Source organism: Piliocolobus tephrosceles, chromosome 4 (genome assembly GCF_002776525.5).
Source record: "Piliocolobus tephrosceles isolate RC106 chromosome 4, ASM277652v3, whole genome shotgun sequence".
Taxonomy (NCBI): domain Eukaryota; kingdom Metazoa; phylum Chordata; class Mammalia; order Primates; family Cercopithecidae; genus Piliocolobus; species Piliocolobus tephrosceles.
The window spans coordinates 133,072,207-133,096,752 of NC_045437.1; the positions used below are offsets into that span (position 1 = coordinate 133,072,207).

Sequence of the window (24,546 nt, forward strand, 5' to 3'; positions counted from 1 at the left end):
TTGGTGACCCCAGAGTCTCAGAAATGCCCAAATCCTAATGCAGAGTGGGGTTTGCAGCGAGGAAGGGGAATGTGCTTAGAAGAGGTAGGCCTCTAACCAGAGGTGGTAGAACAGGTGACCTACTTCCTCAGACATGCAAGAACTAAGCTTTCAGGTCAACCTTATAAGGGCTAGAAGCTCTACTCTAGCAATGACTTTTGTGGATTGAAAGGGACTTCAAGAATTTATCTGCTGGGTGAGGTGGCTCACGCTTGTAATACCAACAGTTTGGAAGCCTGAGTTGGGAGGATCACCTGAGCCCAGGAGTTCAAGATCTCCCTTGGAAACATGATAATACCCCAGTATCTACAAAAAATTTAAAAATATGAGCCCAGTGTGGTGGCATGCACCTGTGGTCCCAGCTACTCAGTATGCTCGAGCCTGGGAGGTTGAGGCTGCAGTGAGCCGTGATTGTGCAACTGCACTCCAGCCTGCACAACAAAGCAAGACCCTGTCTCAAAAAAAAGTTGTCAGTTCCTTAGTCCCAAAATAGAGAGCTTATGTTTAAAACACTCCAAAGAATCTGTTCTGTTTTAAATATGTAAATAGCTTTTTTAAATAAATAATTTATTTCTTCAAAAACAGTTCAGTAGCCTTAACTGTTGAAGCATGGAGGTTTATTATGACTTGGTTTTTAAATTTCTTTGAAATTTTCCACAATAATAAGGTAAAAAGAGATTAATAAAAGTTATTTTCTTCAACTATGAAAGCAACTATAAAAATGTGGAAAGATATGCAGAAGAAAACAAAATTAACTCATGATCCTGTTGCCTAGAGTAAGTATGGTAACCTTTAGGCTTATTTCTCTTTACATTTTTCCCTTTGCAAAGTGTATTTAAATAAAACATTCAGTGTTTTATTTTGAGGTTTTATGACTAATGATTTTAGTGTACGTTTTGTCAATAATTTAACAACTACTTAAAGTTGCTGCTTTTAATGACCATTCAGTGTTCTGTCATATGAATGGATCATCATTTATTTAACTATTCTCTGACAGGTTATATTTAGGACAGTGAGGTTACATTTCATTATTCATTACTTTTATTTTATTTATTTATTTATTTTTGAAATAGAGTCTTGCTCTGTCGCCTAGGCTGGAGTGCAGTGGCATGATCTTGGCTCACTGCAACCTCCACCTCCCAGGTTCAAGCAATTCTCCTGCCTCAGCCTCCTGAATACTATAGGTGTGCACCACCATGCCCAGCTAATTTTTGTATTTTTAGTAGAGACGGGGTTTCACCGTGTTGATCAGGCTGGTCTCGAACTCTTGACCTCAAGTGATCCAAGCGTCTCGGCCTCCCAAAGTGCTGGGATTACAGGCGTGAGCCACTGCGCCCAGCCCATTATTCATTATTATAAGTAATAAATTTCCTTCTATACAAACCTTTGCTTGTGCCTCCTTTTATTCCTTTCAAACAGCCTCACATTCCTGAGTCTAAACTTTTTTTTTTTTTGAGACAGTATCTTGCTCTGTCACCCAGGCTGGAGTGCAGTGGCACGATTTCAGCTCACGGCAACCTTCACCTCCCAGGTTCAAGCAATTGCCTCAGCCTCCTGAGTAGCTGGGATCACGGGTGCCCACCCCATGCCTGGCTAATTTTTGTATTTTTGGTAGAGACAGGGTTTCACCATGTTGGCCAGGCTGGTCTCAAACTCCTGCTCTGCCTTCCTCAGCCTCCCGAAGTGCTGGGATTACAGGCGTGCGCCACTGTGCCTGGCCGAGTCTGAACATTTTTAAACTCTCGGTGCATACTGTCATGTTATCTTTCAGAGAGTTGCCGTCAGTTTAAATTCTCAGTGGTAGGGATTGTGAGTGCCCACTTTACAGTGGGCATTGTGCATTGTGATTTAGAGTTTTAGATAACCTCTGGCACTTTGATGTTTTTCAAGGTACCTTATTATTAATTTTTTTTTTCTTTCTGGAGGTGGAGAGAGGTGGTTTATTAGTGATGTTGAACATAGTTTTCGTGCTTATCAACCACTGGTATATGTTAAGTGATCCGTTCTGGATGTGTAGTACCTGTAGCCACTACCAAACTGCTTATGTGTAAAATGTATCTACTTTCTGGCCTATAAAACCTTAATTTGAGGATCTCTTAGTTCCTTCCTCTGAGATGATTGGGGTTTTCCAAACTGAGAGTCAAAATAAAATAAGAACACCTACTACGAAGAGGATCCCCTAGTGTTTTACAAGATAATAGGCAACATGTATCATGGCTTGCCGTGTGCCGGGCACTGTGATACATTATTTATGCTGATTATCTCACTCAGTCCTTACAAGATCCCTATCAAATTGACTATTACTATCTCTGTATCCTACATGAAGAAACTGAGATGTGGGGAGGCTAAGCAACATGTCTGACTTCACACAGCTGCCGGTGTCAGAGCCGGTGCTTGAATCCAGATCTGACTCTGCAGGACATTTATTTACTGCTGGAGATTGTGTTTTCCAGTGTTTCCCTTCACTGCACCACATACATACACTTACACCACATTGCAGCCTGGAGTTTCTTCCCTATGCCTTTCAGGAGAAAGCAGATGGGGGAAGGATTTGGGTCATTCTGGGATTGAGGTCGTTTTACATGTAGGCTGGAAATGCAATTGACCTTTGCTCATTCACTTCCTGTGGATCAATGTCTGAGCACTGTGCTAGATGCTGTGCCTGACTCTGGGAGCCTGGGTGCCGGGTTTTAGGAACTGACATTGTTTTGTTGTTGCTTTTAGCATCCACTCAAAGCTGAGCTCAGGGTAATGGCTGAGGGGCGAGAACTGATCCTGGACCTGGAGAAGAATGAGTAAGTGGACTCCTTTGTCTAAAATGAAACAAATAATGTCTGTGTCAATGCCGGACGCAGGTGTCGCTGTTCTGGAAGGAAGCAGTTAATGGAGTGACCCCAAGCTCTCAGTCCTTGGTTCCTTTCAGGCAGCATCTTGCGAAGTCATGAGGCTTTCCACAGCCTCTTGACTTGATGTGAGATTGCTGGACTGCTAAATGTGTTGCTAAAATTTCCTTAGGCAGTATTTCAGGGGTCCCTGGAGTTCACTGCGGGCACACAGAGGTCTGTGTATGTGTGAGATTAAGGGAGCGGATGGACCGGAGGTCTTTGGCAGCTGCCTTACTAGTGCCAGCCCAGTGCGTGGCAGGAAATGAAGGAAATTAGAGGAAAACAGCAGAGAGGAGCGAGCAAAGCAGGGGTGTGCTGGGGCTTGGCGCCTCAGACTCAGATCGTTCCATGTGTTCTGTGTGTCAGCTGCATCGGAGATTTTGCCAATAGGGCATCGTCAACAGTCTCCTGGCTTCATCGGGCCCGGCTCTTCCATCTTCCTATCCCCATTCATCTTGGGTGGTAGCCTGACTCAGAGGCACTTGTGCATTGATTGGCCATCAGACGCAGTCATATCTGGATTCCTTTAAGGGAGGAGGTGAATAGGCATGAGGCATGACTATGTCTGTGGCCCATTCTTTGGCCATTCCCCATCTACTTAGCTGTGAAGAGCTCTCCTTACTTGGCCGAGGGACTCTGAAAACCTTTGGTATTTCCCCACCGACCATCCCACTTTTCGTTTTGCCACACAGACATCGCAGATAAGGCTGCATGGCTTGGAGAGCTGCCTGTCTCCTCTTGGCAGCCTCCAGAACCCCCTGGAAGCCAATGAGTAATCAAATGCATCACTGCCAAGAAAAGGATGAAGAAGGACCTTCCTGTATACAAAAGGATGGGAATGACTTTTAGGCTTGGGTGGAAAGGGAGAATATAATTTATTCCAAATTTGGGCTTTTTGGGCACTTGCAAAGGAGGATGAGTGGTGTCCCGAGTATGGTTAAAATACAACTCGCAGCTTTTGCAGCGGTGGTGCTTCATCCGCATCCTTCCTCTGCCTCCAGGACGTGGTGGCCTCGGGAAGCCAGAAAGATGGGCATCACAGTCATTTTTGTTTCTCTCCTCTTGAGAGTAAAACAAGTTCAGGCTGTGTTTCTTCTCTCTGTTGTCCCTGTAATAGACCTGGCCAGCTGCATCCCCAGACGGTGCAGCAACTATTAGCCCTGGATTTTTCCTTGCGTTGTCTCTTCCTTTAGTCCTACAAGAAAAGGCCCTTAGAGGATTTGTTCTTGACTGTGTCTTTCAGGGGCCTGCCTTTGTTTCTCATGGCCCCAGCCCATTAGCTCTAGTCTAAGTGTTCCCTGTTGTTGCCTGTGTCTAATCTCTCCTGTTCTGCCCCCAGTAGAGCCTGTGGCTTTTCAGCTTCCTCTGGTCAGCCCAAGTGATAGTGTTGATGTTGTGGGAAAATCTTTAGGAGTTGGTCTCTGGCCAAGCAGGAGTCCCAGGACTCAAGTCTCTATCCTTCCCTCCTATTTTGAAACATTTGCTAGAGACCATAGGAAGTTAAAGCAGGAAGATGCCTTAGAAAACACTGAATGGAATGATCTTAGAAAACTCTGAAATTATGGATACAGAAATTTTGATTCAGAGAGGGATAGGCATTTGTCTGAGGCCACCCAGCAGGTAAATGAAAGAGCTGAAACTAGGATCATGTGTATTCTTGGTGTGAGTCTGGAGTTACAGAATGTGACCCAGGGCAAATGGCTGAATCTTTTGGAACTTCAGTGTCCTTGTCTGTAAAATGAGGGTAATAAGGCCAGCCTCGTGGGATGGTTGTGAGGATAAATGAGGTGAAGTGCAGGAAGTGCTTGCAGAGCACATGGTGAGTGGCCAGCCACTGCTGGGATTTTTATTGTCCCACACTGAGGCTCCAGAGGAGAACCCATGGCTGTGGTTCTAGCCTCTGCTTTTCCGAGAGCACCTCTCGTTTTCCATTGAGCTGCATGGGGCTGGATGTGGTTCCTGGCCTCCTTGAGTTGGCAGAAGGCAGCAGAGTTGGTAAAAATGGAAGCAGCAGAGCCAAGCAATATGACCTCACCAGGTGTCCCTGGGGGACCGCTTCCTGCTATTTTCATCCAAATTGGGCTTTTTGTTTTGAACATGTGTTAGTGAGCGGAACTCCAACTGCACACGACTTCCTAGTGTGTTTATTTCCCAAAGCCTTCTCATTCATGGTGCGTGCGAGTCCGGATTCAAAACAGCTTTGGAGTGGGGGAGATGATTTTCTAATTTTTCAAATCACTGTGTTGAAGTTTCTATAATCTCATGATATTTGGGGGAAACTAGGCCCTGGGCCAAGCCATTTCTCAGCCTCTGGTTCTCAACCTCCTTGATCAACGTATTCATTTTTTAAAATCCACTGTGCCTCTGTGATATTTCAGGAACCAGTGCAGGTACTGGGGATAAAGCTGGGAATAAAACAGTTCAGCCTTTATGGAGCTTCTATTCTAGTGGGAAGCGGGAAGCAGACAAGTGAGTGCACCGTCTGTCAGGTGCTGGGTGCTGTGCACGAGACAGAGGAGCATAGGGGGTGGGGCCAGAGGAGTGTGGAGGTGGAACGGGAGCTGCTGTTTCTGAATGGCAGTCAGGGAAGGCCTTGCAGGTGAACTGATACTTGAGCCAAGACCTGAAGGAGGTGATGGAGTGAGCCATGTGGGCAGCTGAGAGATGACAATTCCAAGGAGAGGGAACAGCCACATTCAAAGACCCTAATAGATGATGAAGGTTTCCACTCTCCATCTGTACATTTCCCCATACACTGGATTCTCAGGTCTCCCAGGAGCAGTGAGCCACGGCTTCTGGGACTCAAGGGGGAGGGAGAGGACATTTTAAATTTCTTTTTCATCATCCTGCCGTGTCTGGCCTTCTCCCATCAAATCAAAGCCCACGTGTTAATGCATGGCCCAAAATAGCAGTGAGCAAGGCTTTAATGGCATTCACACATGGAGAGATTGCCAAGAATGGTGAGGATGGAAAGGCATGGGGCATGGGCCAGGAGAGGAGGAGGAACACAGCAAAGGGAGCTTCAGCTCAGGTGGCAGACACACTGAGGTGTCCTACAATAGCACGGCAGCCGGCAGCCTTTCTCTGCTTTGAAGCAACTCAGGATAAACGGATGACATCCGTGAGAGGCACACATTCTTTTTTTCTATTGAGTGCAGGTGAGAAACTGTGACCCTTTAGGGATAATCTGAGCATTCCTTTTGTGTCGACTATTCCTGTGTTCAGATCCTGGCTCTGCCACTTACTACCTTGTAGCCTCTTTAAGCCTCAGTCTGTGCATCTGGGGTTTAATTATAGTCCCATGTCACAGAGCCACAGGGAGGATGAAATGAGATGGTACAGGTGAAGGACCTAGCAGAGTGCCTTAAACAAACGTATTCCAAGCTCAAGGTTGCTGTGATTATTTCTTGCTCATTGTTTTTAAATTGCCAAAGCAAATCATGCTTATTGTAAAACATGTAGCAATTCCAAATAAACAAAAGAATGAAAGTTTCCCCCTCACAAGGAAAATCCACTGCTGTTTGGTGCGCAAACCCTGGATGTTTTCTACGCGTACAAGAACAGGCACATGAATCCTCACAGACACAATCACGTACAGACACAGTCACACAGAAGCTGCTATTTTTGTTGAGGAGGGAGGAGCAGAAATGAGATTATGCCAGACATATTGCTCCAGCATTTCCTTTTTTGAACTCAATTGGATGTCATGAAGACAGTCTTCTGCTCTAATAAAGTATATATTACATTGTTTAATATTTATATACACACATAATCACATAATTTGCAAAGATTGGTGCACAGCTGTTGTTTGGAGAAACTTGTGATTGAGGTGGTGTGGTACAGTGGACATAGCATTGACCTCAGAGACAGATGATGTGGAATTGGTCAACAAGCCAGCCAGCTCCCCTGAGCCTCAGCTTTCTCATCTGTAAAATGCAGATTTTGGCCCCGGATAGGCTCGGAAGGCTCTTCCTGCACTACCTCTTTAAAGCATGCTGTGTGAGTAGAAAAATGCAAAAGAAGTCTCTGCCTCAGGATATTTGCTCTACCTTGGAGACATCCTGGGAAATAGTGGGCAGTGGGATAAAGGAAAAAGGTGCCCCAAATCACGGGACCTTGAAGTTGAGGATGAACTTCTAGGTCAGAACCTGGCAGTTCAGGCAACAGAAAATACAAGAAGGGAAACTACAGAGCAGAACTTATAGACTGCTGTTTGCACAACAGATTTGAGCATGAATCCATATTTTTTCTCCATGTTCTTCTCCTCTTGTCCTGAGACTACCTCACCAACCCAGGAACCCATATTTGACAAAAACTTGTTTGCTGAAATCAAATGGAATCCTCCTTAGTTAGCTACAGGCATCCAGGGAAATGAACAGGGCTATGTTTGAACCCTGGCGCTGTCTCCTGTCCTTTCTTGGCTTTTTCCCAAAAGGAGGGCACACTGAATTGCTCAGCCAGATTCCTGGATGCTCACTAGGCCACATTACTAGTGAGCAGGATCACTCTATTACAAGATCACCTTCAAAAGCAAATGAACAGCTCAACTAGTAGGCACTTTGCCCAGAGGCTCTTTGGCCATATGCTTCTGTCTTCTAGTATCTTAAACACATTCTAGGACTCTCATCTCTTCAGTATACTGTCCTTCCTCAAGTCCAAGTGACGATGGCTTGAGAAATGGAGAGACGTCCTTTGGTCTCTCCCCATCCATTTGTGCTCCAGCTCAGTTAGCTAAAGAGATCCTATTTGCTCAAGTTTAGTTAATAAGAATGGGTGTTTGTTTTCTTTTGTAAGTATGTTGACCTCCAAACCACCTGGGGAACGGCAATTGTCAAGGCAGAATTTGGCCTTTAGAGGTTTACTGATTTTAATACCCATCATTACCTCCCACTTTAATCTTTCTTCCTATCCCTAACTTCTTATCAGTCCTTCAGTGATATCACAGGGAAGGAGAAGGCTTTTGTTGTTCTGGAAATCAAACTACAGTCCGGAAAATTAACAGTCATTCAGTGCTAATGGAGTAATCTAGCTCCCTAACATTCTCGTTTTTCCTCGAGTCCATTATACAATTTGAAGAAGGTCAGAATCAGCAGGCCGGAAGGGAATTTTTCAGCAACACACAGGGCAGATTAGTTACCATCTCCTATTCCTGCACTTGTTTTTCAAGGAGGCCTGGTAGAAATAGTAGCAGACCCAAAGCAGAACCCTGAATACCACTTAGGCAGTGGAGCTTTCGCCACCTCCAACCTCCCAGCTTCCTCCCGGGTCAAGAGTAGACTTTAACATCTTACCTAGGATAAAGGACAGCTCTCTTTGACCCTCTCTTGTCAGGAGCTTCATTTGTTGTTGGCAGAATTCAATTTCCTGGATCAAAGAGCAGCTTAGAAAGGCTTAGATGGTATCCCAATGCTCTTAGTAAACTATGCTTCACTGAGTTGCATTTAAATGAGTCATAGACATATGGATTACATTGCACTTAAAATACACATGGCTCAAGAAATTAAAGGATATCATTTTTTAAACCAAGTATTTGGCAGATCTAAAGTATTCAAAATGTTTTTCCAAACTCTACTTGCAGCTGTACTCCTCATTCCCTGTGGCTAAGGTTGTATAACCCAGGGAGACGGGTGCTGAGGAGACAGTTGGATGAATGGGTGGGGACCCCAGAATTTGATGAGAGCTGCCTGTGGTATCTGAAATTTTCTTCAAATGTTCTTTGGAAGTATCAAGAACTGGTTTAACCCTGCTGTGTTGATGCTGAAGGCAGTGAATGCATGAGTGGATTTAAATTCCAAGTGCTGTGCTAGGCATGTCGTCCCAGAGAGACCTGGTAGTCCTGTTTGAGATGTAGTTTCTAATTGTAGCTTTGTAGACTGAGAATGATTTCATTTGCAATTCCCATGTTGTCCCAAATGCCTGGAGTTGCAGAACAAATGGATTGCCAGCCAGTCTGATGTGATTTTTGTATAAGCCAAACTCTCAACCCCACCCCTGCATAAGCAGGGTCTCCATTTGCAATGTACTGAATGTTTCTGTCTCCCTTCAAATTCTTATGTTGAAATCCTAGTCCCCAAGGTGATGGTATTAGGAGGTGGGGCCTTTTGGAGATGATTCGTTTATGAGGGCTCTGCTCTCATGAATAGGATTAGTGCCCTGATAGAAGAGACCCCAGAGAATTAGCTCACCTTTTCCACCAGGTGAAGACATAGCTAGCAGCTACCATCTATGAACTGGAGAGAGGGCCCTCACCAGACGCCAAATCTGCTGATCCCTTGATCTTGGACTTCCCAGACTCTAGAACTGTGAGAAGTAAATTTGTTGCTTATTTGCTACCCAGGTTATGCTGTTTTGCTATAGCAGCCCGAATGGACTAAGATGCCATTATTTCTAAATTGTTGGAAACATGATATCACTTTCTTAGGGTCCATTACTTAAGCTCAGACTCAGTAATAAGCCTGGTGATCTGAAGGGATGCAGCTTCATGATACACTTGCCTTAAAGTATCAGAGTGCATCCAAAATTGAAATAGCCTAGATGTGTTAATTCTGAAAGCCATGTGCACACAAGCCTTAAACATCCTAATCCATAGAGTAGAACAGATTTGGACTTTGGTCCCAGAGACCCCAATTCAATTCCAGATACTGACACTTCCTGGTTGGGTGGTCTTTGGTACCTCACTTGCCTTCTAAGTTTTACTTCTTCATCTGTATTCATCGTAATACTACTTGGCCAGGTGTAGTGGCTCATGCCTGTAATGCTAGCACTTTGGGAGGCTGAAGCGGGTGGATCACTCGAGCTCAGAAGTTCGAGACCAGCCTGGGCAATGTGGCAAAACCCTGTCTCTACCAAAACCAACCAACCAACCAAACAAAAACCCCCACAAAAATTAGCCAGGCATGGTGGCACATGCCTGTAGTTCCAGCTACTCAGGAAGCTGGGGTGGGAGGATCTTTTGAGCCCAGGAGGTGGAGGTTGCAGTGAGCTGAGATCATACCACCACACTTTAGCCTGGTTGACAGAGCTAGATGCTGTCTCAAATAATAATAATACTCACTGCTTTGTGAGCGTTTACTGAGAATGGATACCTCGGAAAAGGCACTTCACACAGTGTCTTATTGAATCCTCATGGCAACCCTTTGAATGAGATATTGTCTGCATTTTATAATGAAACTCAAGCACAAGGAGTTTAAGTAATTTACCCAGTATTGGGCATAGCCAGGAGTCAAACTCAGGCCTGCCTGCCTCTTACTACATTATAGCACTTGCATAGAAAATAGAGACATTGATACCTTCATTGCAGGGTGTGGAAGGCTGAAAAATGCGCCCTCTCCCCTCCAATGATAACCACATTCTAATCCCTGAAACATGTGGCAGAATCTTTGCAGATGTGATTAAGTTAAAGATCTTGAGGCTGGGCATGGTGGCTCATGCCTGTAATCCCAGCACTTTGGGAGGCCAAGGCAGGTGGATCATCTGAGGTCAAGAGTTCGAGACCAACCTGACCAATATGGTGAAACCCAGTCTTTACTAAAAATACAAAAATTAGCTGGGCGTGGTGGTGTGCCCCTGTAAGCCCAGCTACTCGGGAGGTTGAGGCAGAAAAATTGCTTGAACCCAGGGGGTGGAGGTTGCAGTGAGCTGAGATTGTGCCACTGCACTCCAGCCTGGGCGATAGAGCGAGACTCCATCTCAAAAAAAAAAAAAAAAAAGAAGAAGAAGAAAGAAAAAAAAGGTTATAAAAACCTTGCTGATAAAACATGTTGCAGTAAAGAAGAATCACTTGAGCCCGGGAGGCAGAAGCTGCAGTGAGCCGAGGTCACGCCACTGCACTCCAGCCTGAGGGACAGAGCGAGACTCCGAGACTCTGTCTCAAATAACAACGACGACGACGACGACAAAGTTAAAGATCTTGAGATGGGAAGATTATCTTGGATTACCTGGATGGGCCCTAAATACAATGGCAAATATATTTGTAAGAGGGAGGCAGAAGGAGATTTGACTACAGACAGAACAGGAGACAGTGATGTGGCCACAGAGGCAGAGATTAGAGTGGTGCAGCCACGAGCCAAGGAGAAGCTGGAAGAGGCAAGGAACAGATTCTCCTAGAGGGTGCGCAGCCCTGCTGACCCCTTGATTTTGGCCCAATAATACCGATTTCATTCTTCTGACCTCTCGAGCTGTGTGAAAACAATTTTCTGTTGTTTGAAGCCACCAAATTTGTGACAATTTATTACACACTGGCCCCAGGAAACACACACACAGGGTTTGTGAGGTTAGGAGATAATGTATTACAATGTGCTTAGTACAACGTCTGGCACATAGCAAGCAGGTTTTCAATACATGCTAATTTGTATTAATGCAAAGTCCAGAAAAAATGTTTTCAAGTGTTTTGGGGATGCAAGATGTGACATGTGGCCCTTGCAGCTTTCTTCAAGCATGAAAATGACAAGAGAAAAAAGCATATTGAGCAATAATCTGTGTGGTTATTGCTTATCTACATTACCTAAGTTCCAGGTCATGTTCTCTGATGCTCTGTCTGCCCTTAGGGAACTTCTGGCTGAGGATAACCAGGAATGATTGTCACGTATTAATAAATGGTGATAGCTAAAATGTAGGAGATGCCTGTATAACAGGCATTGTACTCTGGTATTTACCTGGGTCATCTCATTCACTTGTTACAACCAACCAATGAAGAGTAGATTCCTATATTAGCCCTATTTGGCAGATGGGGACCCTGAGGTGTGGAGCAGTGTGACTTGCTCAAAGTCATGTGGGTGGGAAGGGCAGGGCCAGGATGTGAAGCTAGATCTGTTTGACTCCCAAGTCCAGGCTTTTAACAGGGGCAGTATATTGCCTCTCAGACGCATAGTCCTGGCTCAATATGCTTTGGGCTCTTCTTTGGTTAGCACTGGCATTTCTTCTCCACTATTCTACTCTCCCCCTTCCCTTTCTTCCTACTCTTCCCAGGCCCTGGTTAGAATTTTCATGTCAGTGTAATGTGATAGTGTAATCCAGGCAGGTGTGGATCCCGAGCTTGGCTCCTTGCACTACCTGGAGGTATAAACTTTGTCAAGTCGCTCAACCTTTAGGAGTCTCAGTTTTCTCATCTACGTGATGGGGATAATAACCTCATAGGATGTGTGTGGAATTCAATAACATAATGCTCTTAAAGGATTTACAGGGTGCCTGGTGCACTATGAGAGCACAATAAATAGACACTGTTATTTGTGTTTTGCAGGGTCAGAAAAACATTTAAGAATGAAGTCAGGGAATTCCCCTGAGCTGGTTTCCAAATGTAATTAAGAAGGGTTGACCTTAAAATCCATTGCCCCTGGGAGGAAATTACTTCTGCTCTCCAGTGATGCCCAGTTTGACCTAATTGTGTCTCGAAAACACTGCTTTGCAGTGTTCTCCAGTGGGCCAAACTGTAGCTCTCTTCTGTGCCTGCAGAATCAGATGAGGCCCTGAACTGTCCACTATGAGATTGGGATTTGTCCACTGGTTCCGGCTCTCCTTCCAGGGAGCCGCAGCCAGTGCAGCCAGCAAGGATGTCCACGGTTTTCTTTTGTCTCAAGCTTATTTCTCCTGGCTGCTCTTCAGCAGGAGCACGGGGTAAAATGAATGGGAGGAAGCTGTCAACTGCCCTGTTGGCCTTAGATGGACCCTTATCCGAACTAAGGGAAGCTGTGGACTTGGAAGAAGTCAGGAGTGCTTGAGTTTGGGGATCCCTTTATCATCAGGCTGCTTACCTTCAGATAACAACAACTGGCATTGAAGGAGTGAGCATTTACCATGAACTTAATATTTTATGTAGATTTAAAAATCCCTATGTATATTTATATACAAATGAGGTCATACTGTATTCTTGGTTTTGTAGCCTATTTTTTTTTCCACTTGGAAATATAGCATGGGCATTATGAAAACATTTAAAAGATTTTACATGGAACTTTTTGGAATGTTTGATGTTTTTCATAATAAAACTTCAGAGAAAAATTAAACAAGTTATGGAGTTTTTAAATGCATGGTATACTTGATATACTATTTTATAATTTGCTTTTTTATTTTTTGTCTTCAGTGTCTTTCCACATGAGCACATTTATAGACCTGTTTCATTCTTTTTAATGGTGACATAGGCTTCCACTGAATGGATGAATCAAAATTTATTAATTTCCTTATTAACTAACAGTTAGGTTTCTGATTTCTTGTTATTACAAATAATCCTAGTAATAGGATTGTACATAACCTGTAGCACATTTGCAAGTATTTCTATAGGACTATACCTAGATGTAGAGTTACAGGATCCTATGAGGTACATAATTAAAACGTTTTTAAATTTTGACAAGTTGTACCTCTCACTCCACAGATACCTCCCTAAAGACTGAATGTACCATTTTGCATTTATACAACAGCAGATACCTCCCCAAAGGCTGAATGTACCATTTTGCATTTATACAACAGCAGATACCTCTCCAAAGGTTGAATGTACCATTTTGCATTATGAGTATATTATAAATATGTCTCCATGTACCTTTATCATATTTAAAAACTTAATTAGAAGTTTTATTTTTACTTACTTTGTAGCCCATGAAACAAGTCTCAGTAATTTTACTTTTTCCTTTTTTAATTTTTGTGAGTTCATACATAGTAAGTGTATATATTTATGGGGTACATGGGATGTTTTGGTACAGACATGCAATGTGAAATAAGCACATCATGAAGAAAAGGGTACCCATTTCTTCAGGCATTGCAAACAGTCCAATTACACTCTTTATTTAAAAATGTACAGTTACGTTGTTATTGATGATAGTCACTTTGTTGTGCTATCAAATAATAGGTCTTATTCATTCTTTCTATTTTTTTTTTGTACCCATTAACTATCTACATCTCCCCACTACACTCTTCCCAGCCTCTGGTAACCATCACTCTCTCTGTCCATGAGTTCAATTATTTTGATTTTTAGATCCTACAATGTCTGTGCCTGGCTTATTTCACTGAACATAATGATCTCCAGTTCCATCCATGTTGCTGCAAATGACTGGAGCTCTTTCTTTTTTATGGCAAATTGGTACTCCATTGTGTATATGTACCACATTTTCTTTTTCCATTCATCCCAGATAGAGACTTAGGTTGCTTCCAAATCTTGGCTATTGTAAACTCTGCTGCAACAAACATAGGAGTGTAGATATGTCTTCAGTATACTGATTTCCTTTCTTTTTTTCTTTGTTTTTTGAGATGGAGTCCCACTCTGTCACCCAGGCTGGAGTGCAATGGCACAATCTCAGCTCACTGCAACCTCCGCCTCCCAGGTTCAAGCGATTCTCCTGTCTCAGCCTCCCGAGTAGCTGGGATTACAGGCATGCACCACCATGCCCGGCTAACTTTTTGTATTTTTAGTAGAGATGGGGTTTCACCTTGTTGCTCAGGCTGGCCTCGAACTCCTGTTGCCCAGGCTGGTCTCGAACTCATGAGCTCAGGCAATCCACCCGCCTCAGCCTCCCAAAGTGCTAGGATTACAGGCGTGAGCCACCGCGCCTGGCACACTGATTTCCTTTCTTTTGGGTCTATACCCAGCAATGGGATTGCTGGATCATATGGTAGCGTGACATAGTGGTTGTACTAATTTATATTCCCACCGACATTGTGCACAAGGGTTCCCTTTTCTCCACATCCTCACCTCACCAGCATTTATTATTGCCTGTCTTTCAACTGGGTGAGATGATATCTCATTGTAGTTTTTTTGTTTTGTTTTGTTTTGTTTTTTGAGACAGAGTCTTGATCTGTCCCCGAGGCTGGAGTGCAGTGGTGCGATCTTGGCTCACTGCAACCTCCACCTTCCGGGTTCAAGTGATTCTCGTGCCTCAGTCTCCTGAGTAGCTGAGACTATAGGTGCATGCCACCACACCTGGTTAATTTTTTTGTATTTTGTATTTTTAGTAGAGATGGGGTTTTGCCATATTGACCAGGCTGGTCTCAAACTCCTGGCCTCAAATGATCCATCCCAAAGTGCTGGGATTACAGGCATGAGTCACGGCACCCAGCTGCGTTGTAGTTTTGATTTGCATTTCTCTGATGATCAGTGATGTTGAGCACCTTTTCATAGGCTTGTTTGCCATTTTTATGCCTTCTTTTGAGAAATGTCTATTCAAAGCTTTTGTCCATCTTTTGATTGGATTATTAGGTTTTTTTTTCCTTATAGAGTTTTGTGAGTTCCTTATGTAGTCTCGTTATTAAGCCCTTGTCAAATGGGTAGTTTGCAGATATTTTCTCCCATTCTTTGGGTTGTCTCTTCACTTTGTTGATTGTATCCTTTGCTGTTCAGAAGCTTTTTAACTTGTTGTGATCCCATTTGTCCATTTCTTCTTTGGTTGCCTGTGCTTGTGGGGTATTGCTCAAGAAATTTTGCCTGGACGAACGTCCTGGAGATTTCCCCCATGTTTTCTTGTAGCGGTTTAATGGTTTGAGGTCTTCGTTTTTTTTTTTGCGGGGAGGGGACAGAATCGCGCTTTGTTGCTTAGGGCTGAAGTGCAATGGCGCGATCTCAGCTCATTGCAACCTCTGCCTTCTTGATTCAATTGATTCTCCTGTTTCAGCCTCCCGAGTAGCTGGGATTACAGGCATGCACCACCACGCCAGCTAATTTTTGTATTTTTAGTAGAGACAGGATTTTGCCATGTTGACCAGGCTGGTCTGAAACTCCTGACCTCAGGTGATCCACCCGCCTTGGCCTCCCAAAGTGCTGGAATTACAGGCATGAACTACTGTGCCCAGCCTGAGGTCTTAGATTTAAGTCTTTAATCCATTTTGATTTGATTTTTGTATACAGTGAGAGATAGGGGTTTAGTTTTATTCTTCTGCATATGGATATCCAGTTTTCCCACCATTTATTGAAGAGACTATCATATCATTTTCATGGCTGTGTGATATTATATTCTATGTGTATGCATGATTAACTCTTACAGTTTCTTATAATGAAAAATTATCAAACATGCAGAGTAGAGAGAATGATGTTATGAATCACTGTATACCCAACTGAGTCAAAGAGAATTTACATGTAACATGAATATATAGAGGCAAGTTGCCCTTGGCTCCTCTACAAGTTTATATCTCACTATCCTTGTTGAGAGATCCTGTTTTCCCAAACACACCATTGAGTTGATTATTGAGCTTGGGCAGACTCTTTAAACCCAAACTCTCTTGTCTTTTTTTTCCAAGCAGCTTTACTGAGATATAATTCACATACCATATAGTTTACTCATTTAAAGTATACAATTTTATCTGTTTTAGTATATTTACAAAGTCGTGCAGCCATTAACATAATCTAATTTTAGAACATTTTCACCACTCCAAAAGGAAAACATTAGCAGTGTTATGAGTTGAATGGTGTCCCCCCAAACTCATATGTTGAAGTCGTTATCCCCAGTACCTCAAAGTGACCTTATTTGGAAATTGAGTTGTGGATGTATTTAGTTAAGATGAGATCATACTGGAGCATGGCAGATCTCTAATCCAACATGACTGGTATCCTTTTAGAAGGGGGAGGTTTGGAAACAGACACACACTCTGGGAGAATGCCATGTGAAGATTAGAGTTATGCCACCACAGGCGAAGGAACTCAGAAGCCTGGAGAGAGGCCTGGGATAAGCCCTTTCCTTGCACCTGCATAGAGAACATGACACCTTGATCTTGGACTTTTAGCCTCAAGAACTGTGTGACATAAACTTCCAATTTTTAAGCCACTTGGTTTGTGACACTTTGTTAAGGTAGTCCTAGAAAACAGGTACAGTCATTCTTCATTCTCCCCAACCCCACGTCAGTCCTGTGAAGCTGGCAATCTGATGTCTCTAGATTTACTTATTCTGGATGTTTCATATAAATGGGATTATACAATATGTGGTCTTTTTGACTGGCTATTTTCACTTTGGGTAATGTTTTTGAGGTATATTCATGTTGCAGTGTGTATCAGTATTTCTTCTTATTGCTATATAGTATTACGTTGTATAGATATACCACATTTTGTTAATCCATTCATTAGTTGATAGATCTGCCTTTTAAACTTTATGTTTAAATGCCTCATATGCCTTTTAAATCAAACATTCTACAAGTTTGATTTCAGGGGATACTGATTAAGCACCTCTATGTAAAGTCCTGTGCTAGGTGCTGTAGAGATTAGGCATGAAAACAGGATATTCTTACCTTCTGGCAGTTTAGACTCTGTGGGAGAGAAAACAACATGCAAACAGCATAATCCAAGACAGATTACAAATTTACATGGTAGAATTGAAAGTAAAGTGCTGCGAAGGCAAGAGGAATGGGAATTTGTGACTGGGGAGGAGGGGAACCTTCCCTAATGGGGGTTACTTGGAATATTGTCTTGCAGAATGAAGGGAGGCTTTTGATGAGAGAGGGAGATGAGATGAATGGAGAATGAGAAAGGAATTCAGACTGAGAAAACAATGTGTAAACATTTGGTCTGGATCAAAGGGAACCTAAAACTATAGTGCTACTAATCTTTTAGGAATTTAATATCCCTAACTAGCCAAATCATTTGAATTCAGAAGAGTGATATGTTGAGGTTGGAGAATGGGTTGCTTTTCCTTCACTGGTGGGCTACCAGAGAATTTGAGTGGCATAGAGCTCAATATTTTAATTCTCCCATTTTTGGCTTTGAGTTGCGTTCTCTTGCTTCAGGTAGACCCATGTGGTCAGGGAAGTAGGTGAGCTACTTCTAGGAAACATACTTGAAGTGCACTCTAAAGCTAGTCTGTATTTCTACACCTTGGAAGAGAAGCAGCTTTCCTCCCACCCCTCCCCACTGAAGAACAATTTGGGCCTAGCCAAGGGGATGGAGGTGTACTTGGTGGATGGAGCCCATGGATTGGAAGGGGCTGAGCACAAGGCAGTGATGGCTTCTTCACAACTTCTGTAGATGGGGAAGCCTCCTGAGATGCAAGGCTGGTGGGCGGGATGCAGGTGGATTTATGGATAAACATTTGGATTTGGGAGAGGCCCTTTCGGCCCTCTCTTTTCTCCCAGCTCCGAGGATGTGATTAAGTTCTTCATCTAGGCTCTCTGGAAATTGGAGGGTGTTTCCTACTCTTTACCCTTTGTCCTTGGGCAATGGAGCATGACTATCCTGGAGAAAAATGAGAGGAGGCTGACAGTGTGGCCCCTGGACAGATTCTGTCCTGAAAATGAAACTACATTTACACTTCACCCAGGAGATATTTTTGATTTTGAGCAATTAATGTTTGCTTTTTCTTTATTTAGAACTCAGTGATATACACAGACCTTTGGCTGACCCCTTGAATAAACTAAGTGAGTAGTCTTTTGGGTACTCTGGGACAAGTTGTTAGGTCTTACACAAACTCAACTGGGGCAGGTATTGAGTCAGAGAATCCCTGACTTTTCTGGCAAGTCTCTTGCCAGTGTACTGGGCTTGAGCTCTGGACTACTCATTGAGAATTCCAAATTTATGTCGTTCCTTTCTTCTCTTCCTTCATTAAACAAATATTGTGAGTGCCAACTATGTGGCAGGCACTGGGATAGGTCCTGGGTATTCCTGGGAAAATCAGTGGTGATCAAAATAGTCTCTGCCATCATGGGGCTTAGAACTTAGAAGAGGGGACAGATAATTAAACAGTTACATAACAATGTGGGGCTTGCTAGGAGGGAGGAAGTAGAGGGGACTGTAGGAACATGGGGATGGGGAACTTCCTCTGGACTGGGGGCACGGGAAGTCTGATAGGAGGAAGTAAAGAAAAGGGGGAGTGTGGTGATGGTGGAGAGTGTGGCAGAGTTGGCTCATGCAACAGCGAGTATGTGCCAAGCAGCACAAATCACAGGATCAAAGGCCCAAAGGCAAGAATGACATTGAAAATGAAAAGAAGTTCTCTATAGTTAGAACCGAGAGAAGGAGGAAGGAAATGATGAGAAGAAATTGGTGAGGCAGGCAGAGGTGAGTCCTTAAAGGGCCTCGCAGGCACCTTAAAGAGTTTGGACTTTTATCTCGAGGGCAATGGGAAGCGGATGAAGAATATTTTAAAAGTCACGTAGTGACAGCAGCCAAAATGCGTTTGAGAAGGACTAATTTAGGGAAGAGGTAGCTGATATAAAGAGAAGAGGATAGATTCCAGAGACATTTATAGGGTGGAATCATGGAAACTGGGAAATGGGTTGCATGTGGGCTGAGGGAGAGGGTGGTTTCAAGGGACAGTCCAAAGTTTCTAGCTTGAATAAGTAGCAGAATAGTTGTCTTAATTCATTTTGCATTGGCAAAACATAATCCTAGAGACTGGGTCACTTATAAAGAAAAGAAATCTGTTTCTCACAGTTCTGCTGGCTGGGAAGTCTGATATCAAGGTACCAGCATCTGGTGAGGGCCTTCTTGCTATGTTATCCCATGGTGAAAGGCAGAAGGGCAAGAGAGCACACTTGCAGCCTCAAGCCCTTTTATAACAGCATTAATCCATTCATTAGGGTGGAGCCCTCATGGACTAATCACTCCTCATCAGGCCTACCTCCCACCATTGTTGCATTGGGGATTAAGTTTCCAACACAGGCTTTTGGGGGGACACATTCAAACCATAGCAAGGGTGGTGTCTGTCCCTGGATTTTTCCTTAGCTTGTGGTGGGACCCTGGACAAGCCACCTCTTTCCTTGGATCTTTAGTTTTCTCATTGGATAGGTAATTAGACTCAACAGACTAATTAGACTAGGTAATAATTCCTAGTCATCAACTTGACAGGATCATCGTGGGGATGCAATAATAAAACCTATGTGAAAAGCAGTACCTGTACTCTTTCCATAATGCTGACAGGCCCAGCAGAAGCAAAATGTGTGCCTCCCCTGGTTTTCTCTGTTTTTTCCTCCTTATCTAAAATTCTAAGCACTTGGTCTCTTAGGAACTGGTGAGACCTCTGCCCATTCCAGCAGCTGAGGCTTCACTGGGGACCTCTCTAGGGGTTCTGAAACTGGCTTTTGTTGAAAACAATGATATCATTGAGTAGGTGGAGCTGGGCCGGACTTTCCTCAGCCAGTTGAAGGAGAAATGGGGTCTTTATGACTTCTGTACTTGTGGCTCTTTTCCAGCCTCTTCCATGGCTCCCATGTGTCTCACTTCCCCCCTTTCCTCCTTACAGAAAACTGGCAGTCTCCACATTTTCTCCTCTTGCATCAGTCTCCCTGGGGAGAGGGCCAGAAGGGCCAGGGAGCTATAATGGCTGCATTATATCAAGCATAGTTTCTTTTTCCAAGGGCTCCCTTCTGGGGAAAGGAAGGGCAAGTCATGGAAAGGGACTCCTTTGGAGGGAGACTGGAGTGCTGGGGAAAAGGGTGATCTAAGTGTGGGGAGGAATGTCAGGCTCTTTGTATTCTAGAAGCTCTTTATCTCTTGACTCACTGATGCTAGATTTGGGGCTTGGGTAAGAATGCAAAGGTCAAACTGGCCTCTCTGGGATATGGTGATAGGAATATGGGTTTGGAGAAGGAGGGCAGCCGTGTTGAGTGAGTATCCTTAGTTCCTGATCCCCAGACTGGTCTTGCTCTCTGCTCACAACACACACACACACACACACACACGCACATACACGCATGCGTGCACATACACATCCCTTCTCCATAACTGTGTAGACAGCTTGTTAGGAGAAACTAGAAATTGGTTACCACACTGGTTTGCAGCTGTTCCAGGAAGGAAGATGAGCTGTGAAACAGTGCCTTCTGGGGACCAGACAGTTACACCTGCCCTCTGCATGGTGTCAGCATTTGCTAAGCACTTGGGAACTGCAGGTGCCAAGCCAGGAGAGGGAAAGGAAACCTAGGCCTGCCTCATTGGCTGCTGAAGCCCCATCCTGTAGCGTAGTGCCTGCACATCATGGACCTCCATACATGTTTGTGGAATGAGCAAGTGGACTTGCAGATGCACGGTCTGCAGGGTCTGATGCTCAGAAAAGGTGCTGCATCTTGACCAAGGACCCCCAGCAAATAGTGATGACATCAAGCTGTGAGAAACTCTGGCCTCCCGATGCCAGGTGGCCTGCAATTTGTACCACATTACACTGCTTAATATGCAGTTATTCATGAGATTGCATGAATAGCCTTTCTCTCTGCCTTCTGGGTGTGTCTGGATGGCCCAACTCTTGGCTTGTCTACCACTGACATTTAGCTTACTCTAGTTCATTGAGCTGATGGGTTTATAAACAAAATATAACTGTGTGATGCTGGGCAAGTTGCTTTTGCTCTTTTTCAGATTCTTCCATCTGTAAAAGTGGAGGTCAGGGTTAGGCAGAGAGGGTGGCATATAAATAATGTTTCATTGCGGTAGACTGTGTAACTTACACACTAACCCTCGCTTCTCCTAAACAATCTTTTTGGAAAGGATATGGGGGAATGCATAGAATGAGGGAAAAGTTGAAAAACTAAGGTTTGGAAAGGTTGAGGTCCCAGAATGAATAGATGGTCCCTTCATGTACTATCATCTTGAAGTTCCGAGATGAGCTCTGACTGTCCAGGCATATCATGAAGCATTCATTTGGCCAGGCAAGGGCAGGGACCTTGATCAACTCCAGGTGCCCTAGTCAGCAATGCAATGAGAAGGGAGTATTTCTTTAAATACACATCGGGCCACTGTTATCTCAAGAAGGTGGCACGGATGCTGGGCAGGCTCCGACAATAGGTATCCACTATGATCTAGGAGGGCTTTCCAAGTTCTGACATCCTTGACTTATGCTTTGGGTGTGGTTTGTGCCTTAGTATGCTAAGAAACATTGGGCAAGTTTATGAAAGTTACTGGGATATTTAATCAGAGCCTAAAAAGGGCTAAGCACCTACATGTAACAGGCTGGTTTGTGGTCCTCACCTACCTGTTTTATGTTTGTTTGCTAGTTTCAGGGAGTGGTTCGCTTATTCCCTTTTCTCTAAGCATTTTCTCACAACTCCAGTGATCTCAGAGGGTCATTCTCTTCATTTCCCCTGTGTCTTATCCACACCATTTTTCTTTATGATGTAGCTCTTTCCTCCTACCCTCTTACATCCGTCTTTCCCTTCAGGTTTTCTGTGGTATCGGCTAATCTGATAAACACTGTGGTTATTTATCAAAAACTGGTTGCTAGAGAAGTTGCTCCTACTCACTATTTTCGCTTTTAAATTTTTCTCAGAAATACTAAAGGTAGCACCTCATTTCCCAGAACTGTTCTTATCTGATTTCAACAAATACACATAATGGACTATTTGGGACACTGGAAAACAAATTTGTGAACTCTTCTTGGGTGAGCCATTTTGAGGGCCCCTCAGGTCCCTGCCAGTTAAGTTGTCTGATCTCAAGAAGTCAGCTCTATTTGTGCAGAGAGGTTACCCATCTTCATAGAGGCAGCCAATAGGGAGGCCTGAAGAGGGTTAAGTAAAGACCCTTCTGGCCAAAGGAGTCAGTGGTGCTCATCCAAACATCCTTTGATATATAATGTAATAGCAAAACACAGGACCAAAAATTAGTAGGAAGGGTGCCAGGTCTTGTGGGGACTGGGAGAAGATGTCATGGGAAGTGGTTGGTGAAAGGGAGTGTTGACTTAACGCATTGTTTGGAAACTTCCTTAATAGGAAGTTAAAGAAAACATACTGAGTAGCACTGGCCTTTTGCCAGGCTTCTGGATGGCGCCATTTTGCCTTCAGAGTGTTGCTTCCAAAGCTGCTCCTCTGGCAACGATGGTGCTTATTCAAGGGAGTCCCTGGAATAGGAGGAGGTCCCAATTTTTTACTCTCGGAGCAACCTCCAAAGTTCCCCCTTCCTTGGCCTTTCTGTTCCCTCATAAAGGAATGTGTCTGCTTGCAGCCCCCTGGACTCATCAGTCCCTTATTTGGCTTTGGGGCCATGCCTTTGGCACGTTGGTTTGTTTCCATTCCTTTGGAGTCAGAGGTGGAATGAGTACTGATGCAGAAATCTTGGTTCTGAAGCAGCTCTAGCTGTCTCTTCCCTGCTTGTCTTTCAGCATCTTAGAAAACAAAACATTACTCACTGAATTTATTTTGTCCCAAATCTAGACTAGTGCAGGCCATGACATTAGAATAGCACTCTGCTTTTCAGAGACACTTTCCAGGACCTGTCTGTCCTGGGCATTGCCATTTCTGTTTGATAGAAAGGGAAACTGAGGCTGAGTAGTTTGTGACTTGCACCGTATCACCTAGCTAGTTAAAAAATATTGTCAAAATTTATAAACCCAAAAAGAGAGAGACTAGTATTATAAACCTAAGACATTACCTAGATTTAACAATGATCAAGATTTTGGCACGTGTATATATAGCTAGTGCTGGAGAAAATAATAGCAATATTTGTAAAGCGCAAATACTTTCTACTTTACAAATAATTATTTCACATTTGTTCATTTTATCTAACAAATAGTCATGTGATCTTCCTATATGCCAGGCACTATTCTCACATCTTACAGGAGCACTATGAAGTAGATTTTATCATTCTCCTCATTTTTATGATGAGAAACCATAGGCATGGAGAAGTTACTGACCAGTCTGAACTCACACTACTTATAAGAGCTAGGATTTGAAAGTATTTTCTCATTTGGTCCTCAGCATCGCTGTGATACTGACGGTGATTATTAGTCTGTTCATTTTGCAGTCTAAAAAATGGAGGGGGTTTATGTGGCTCACGTGAAAACAATTTTTATGCAAATACATAGTGAGCACTTCTCGAAGTTTTATTTATCTAATTAATGGGGGAACCAGCAAGATGATAAAACTGGTTTAAAATTGGATAAGGGAAACTAAGATGTATTTGTGTGGGTGTGTGTGTGTATTTAATAGTGAAAAAAGGAATGCTGAGATAAGATTGCTAAATTAGATACAAAACTAGTTAATATCCTAGGGGCTGTAAAACCATAACCTTTGGGGTTATCTTTTCTACTAGATGAAAATATTTGCATTTCTGTTGTATCTTATTAAGTTTTTACAAGTTAACATCTGATTTTACAGAGTGGAGCAAGGGCTGCCATAATTAATTGTAAATAGTACATCTTTCAAAGCCACATTCTTCCCATAAAGACTAGAGAACCATAGGCAGGCCTCTGAGAGTCTAAGGCTTGGCTGTGCTCTGTGGTTTTCAATTTAATTTTTTGAGATGGAATTTGGCTCTGTCACTCAGGCTGGAGTGCAGTGGTGCAATGTCAGCTCCCTGCAACTTCTGCCTCCTGGGTTCAAGCGATTCTCCTGCCTCAGCCTCCTGAGTAGCTGGGATTACAGGCACGCACCATCATACCTGGCTACTTTTTTTTTGTAGAGCGGGCTTCCGCCCTGTTGGCCAGGCTGGTCTTGAACTCCTGACCTCAAGTGATCCACCTGCCTTGACCTCCCAAAGTTCTGGGATTACAGGCATAAGCCATCACTCCTGGCCCTGGCTGTACACTTGTGTGACATTGAGAGGAACCATAGTCATCTTTTGCTTTATTTCCAGGCTTTGGAAGGGCAGTTGCGTAGTGCGGCTGCTGCTTAAACTAAAGCATTCTGACTTTCCCTCTATGCTGGGCTAGTATGATCTTTAGATTTTTGGAAGGTGATTAGGAGGCTAGACATGAAAAATAGAATTAAAAATGTTAAACTTGCTCAAATGGAATAGAATAATTCC

General features: G+C 43.6%; 1 protein-coding gene across 2 annotated transcripts in view; it reads left to right on the plus strand.

Moving 5' to 3' along the window:
• Window positions 1-24,546, plus strand: part of ADAM19 (ADAM metallopeptidase domain 19) — a 98,288-nt gene that overhangs the window by 8,515 nt on the left and 65,227 nt on the right. For both annotated transcript variants that reach the window (XM_023218800.3, XM_023218801.2), the window contains exon 3: window positions 2,764-2,834. In XM_023218800.3, the coding sequence (XP_023074568.1) occupies window positions 2,764-2,834 (71 nt within the window). The remainder of the gene's footprint in view (window positions 1-2,763; window positions 2,835-24,546) is intronic.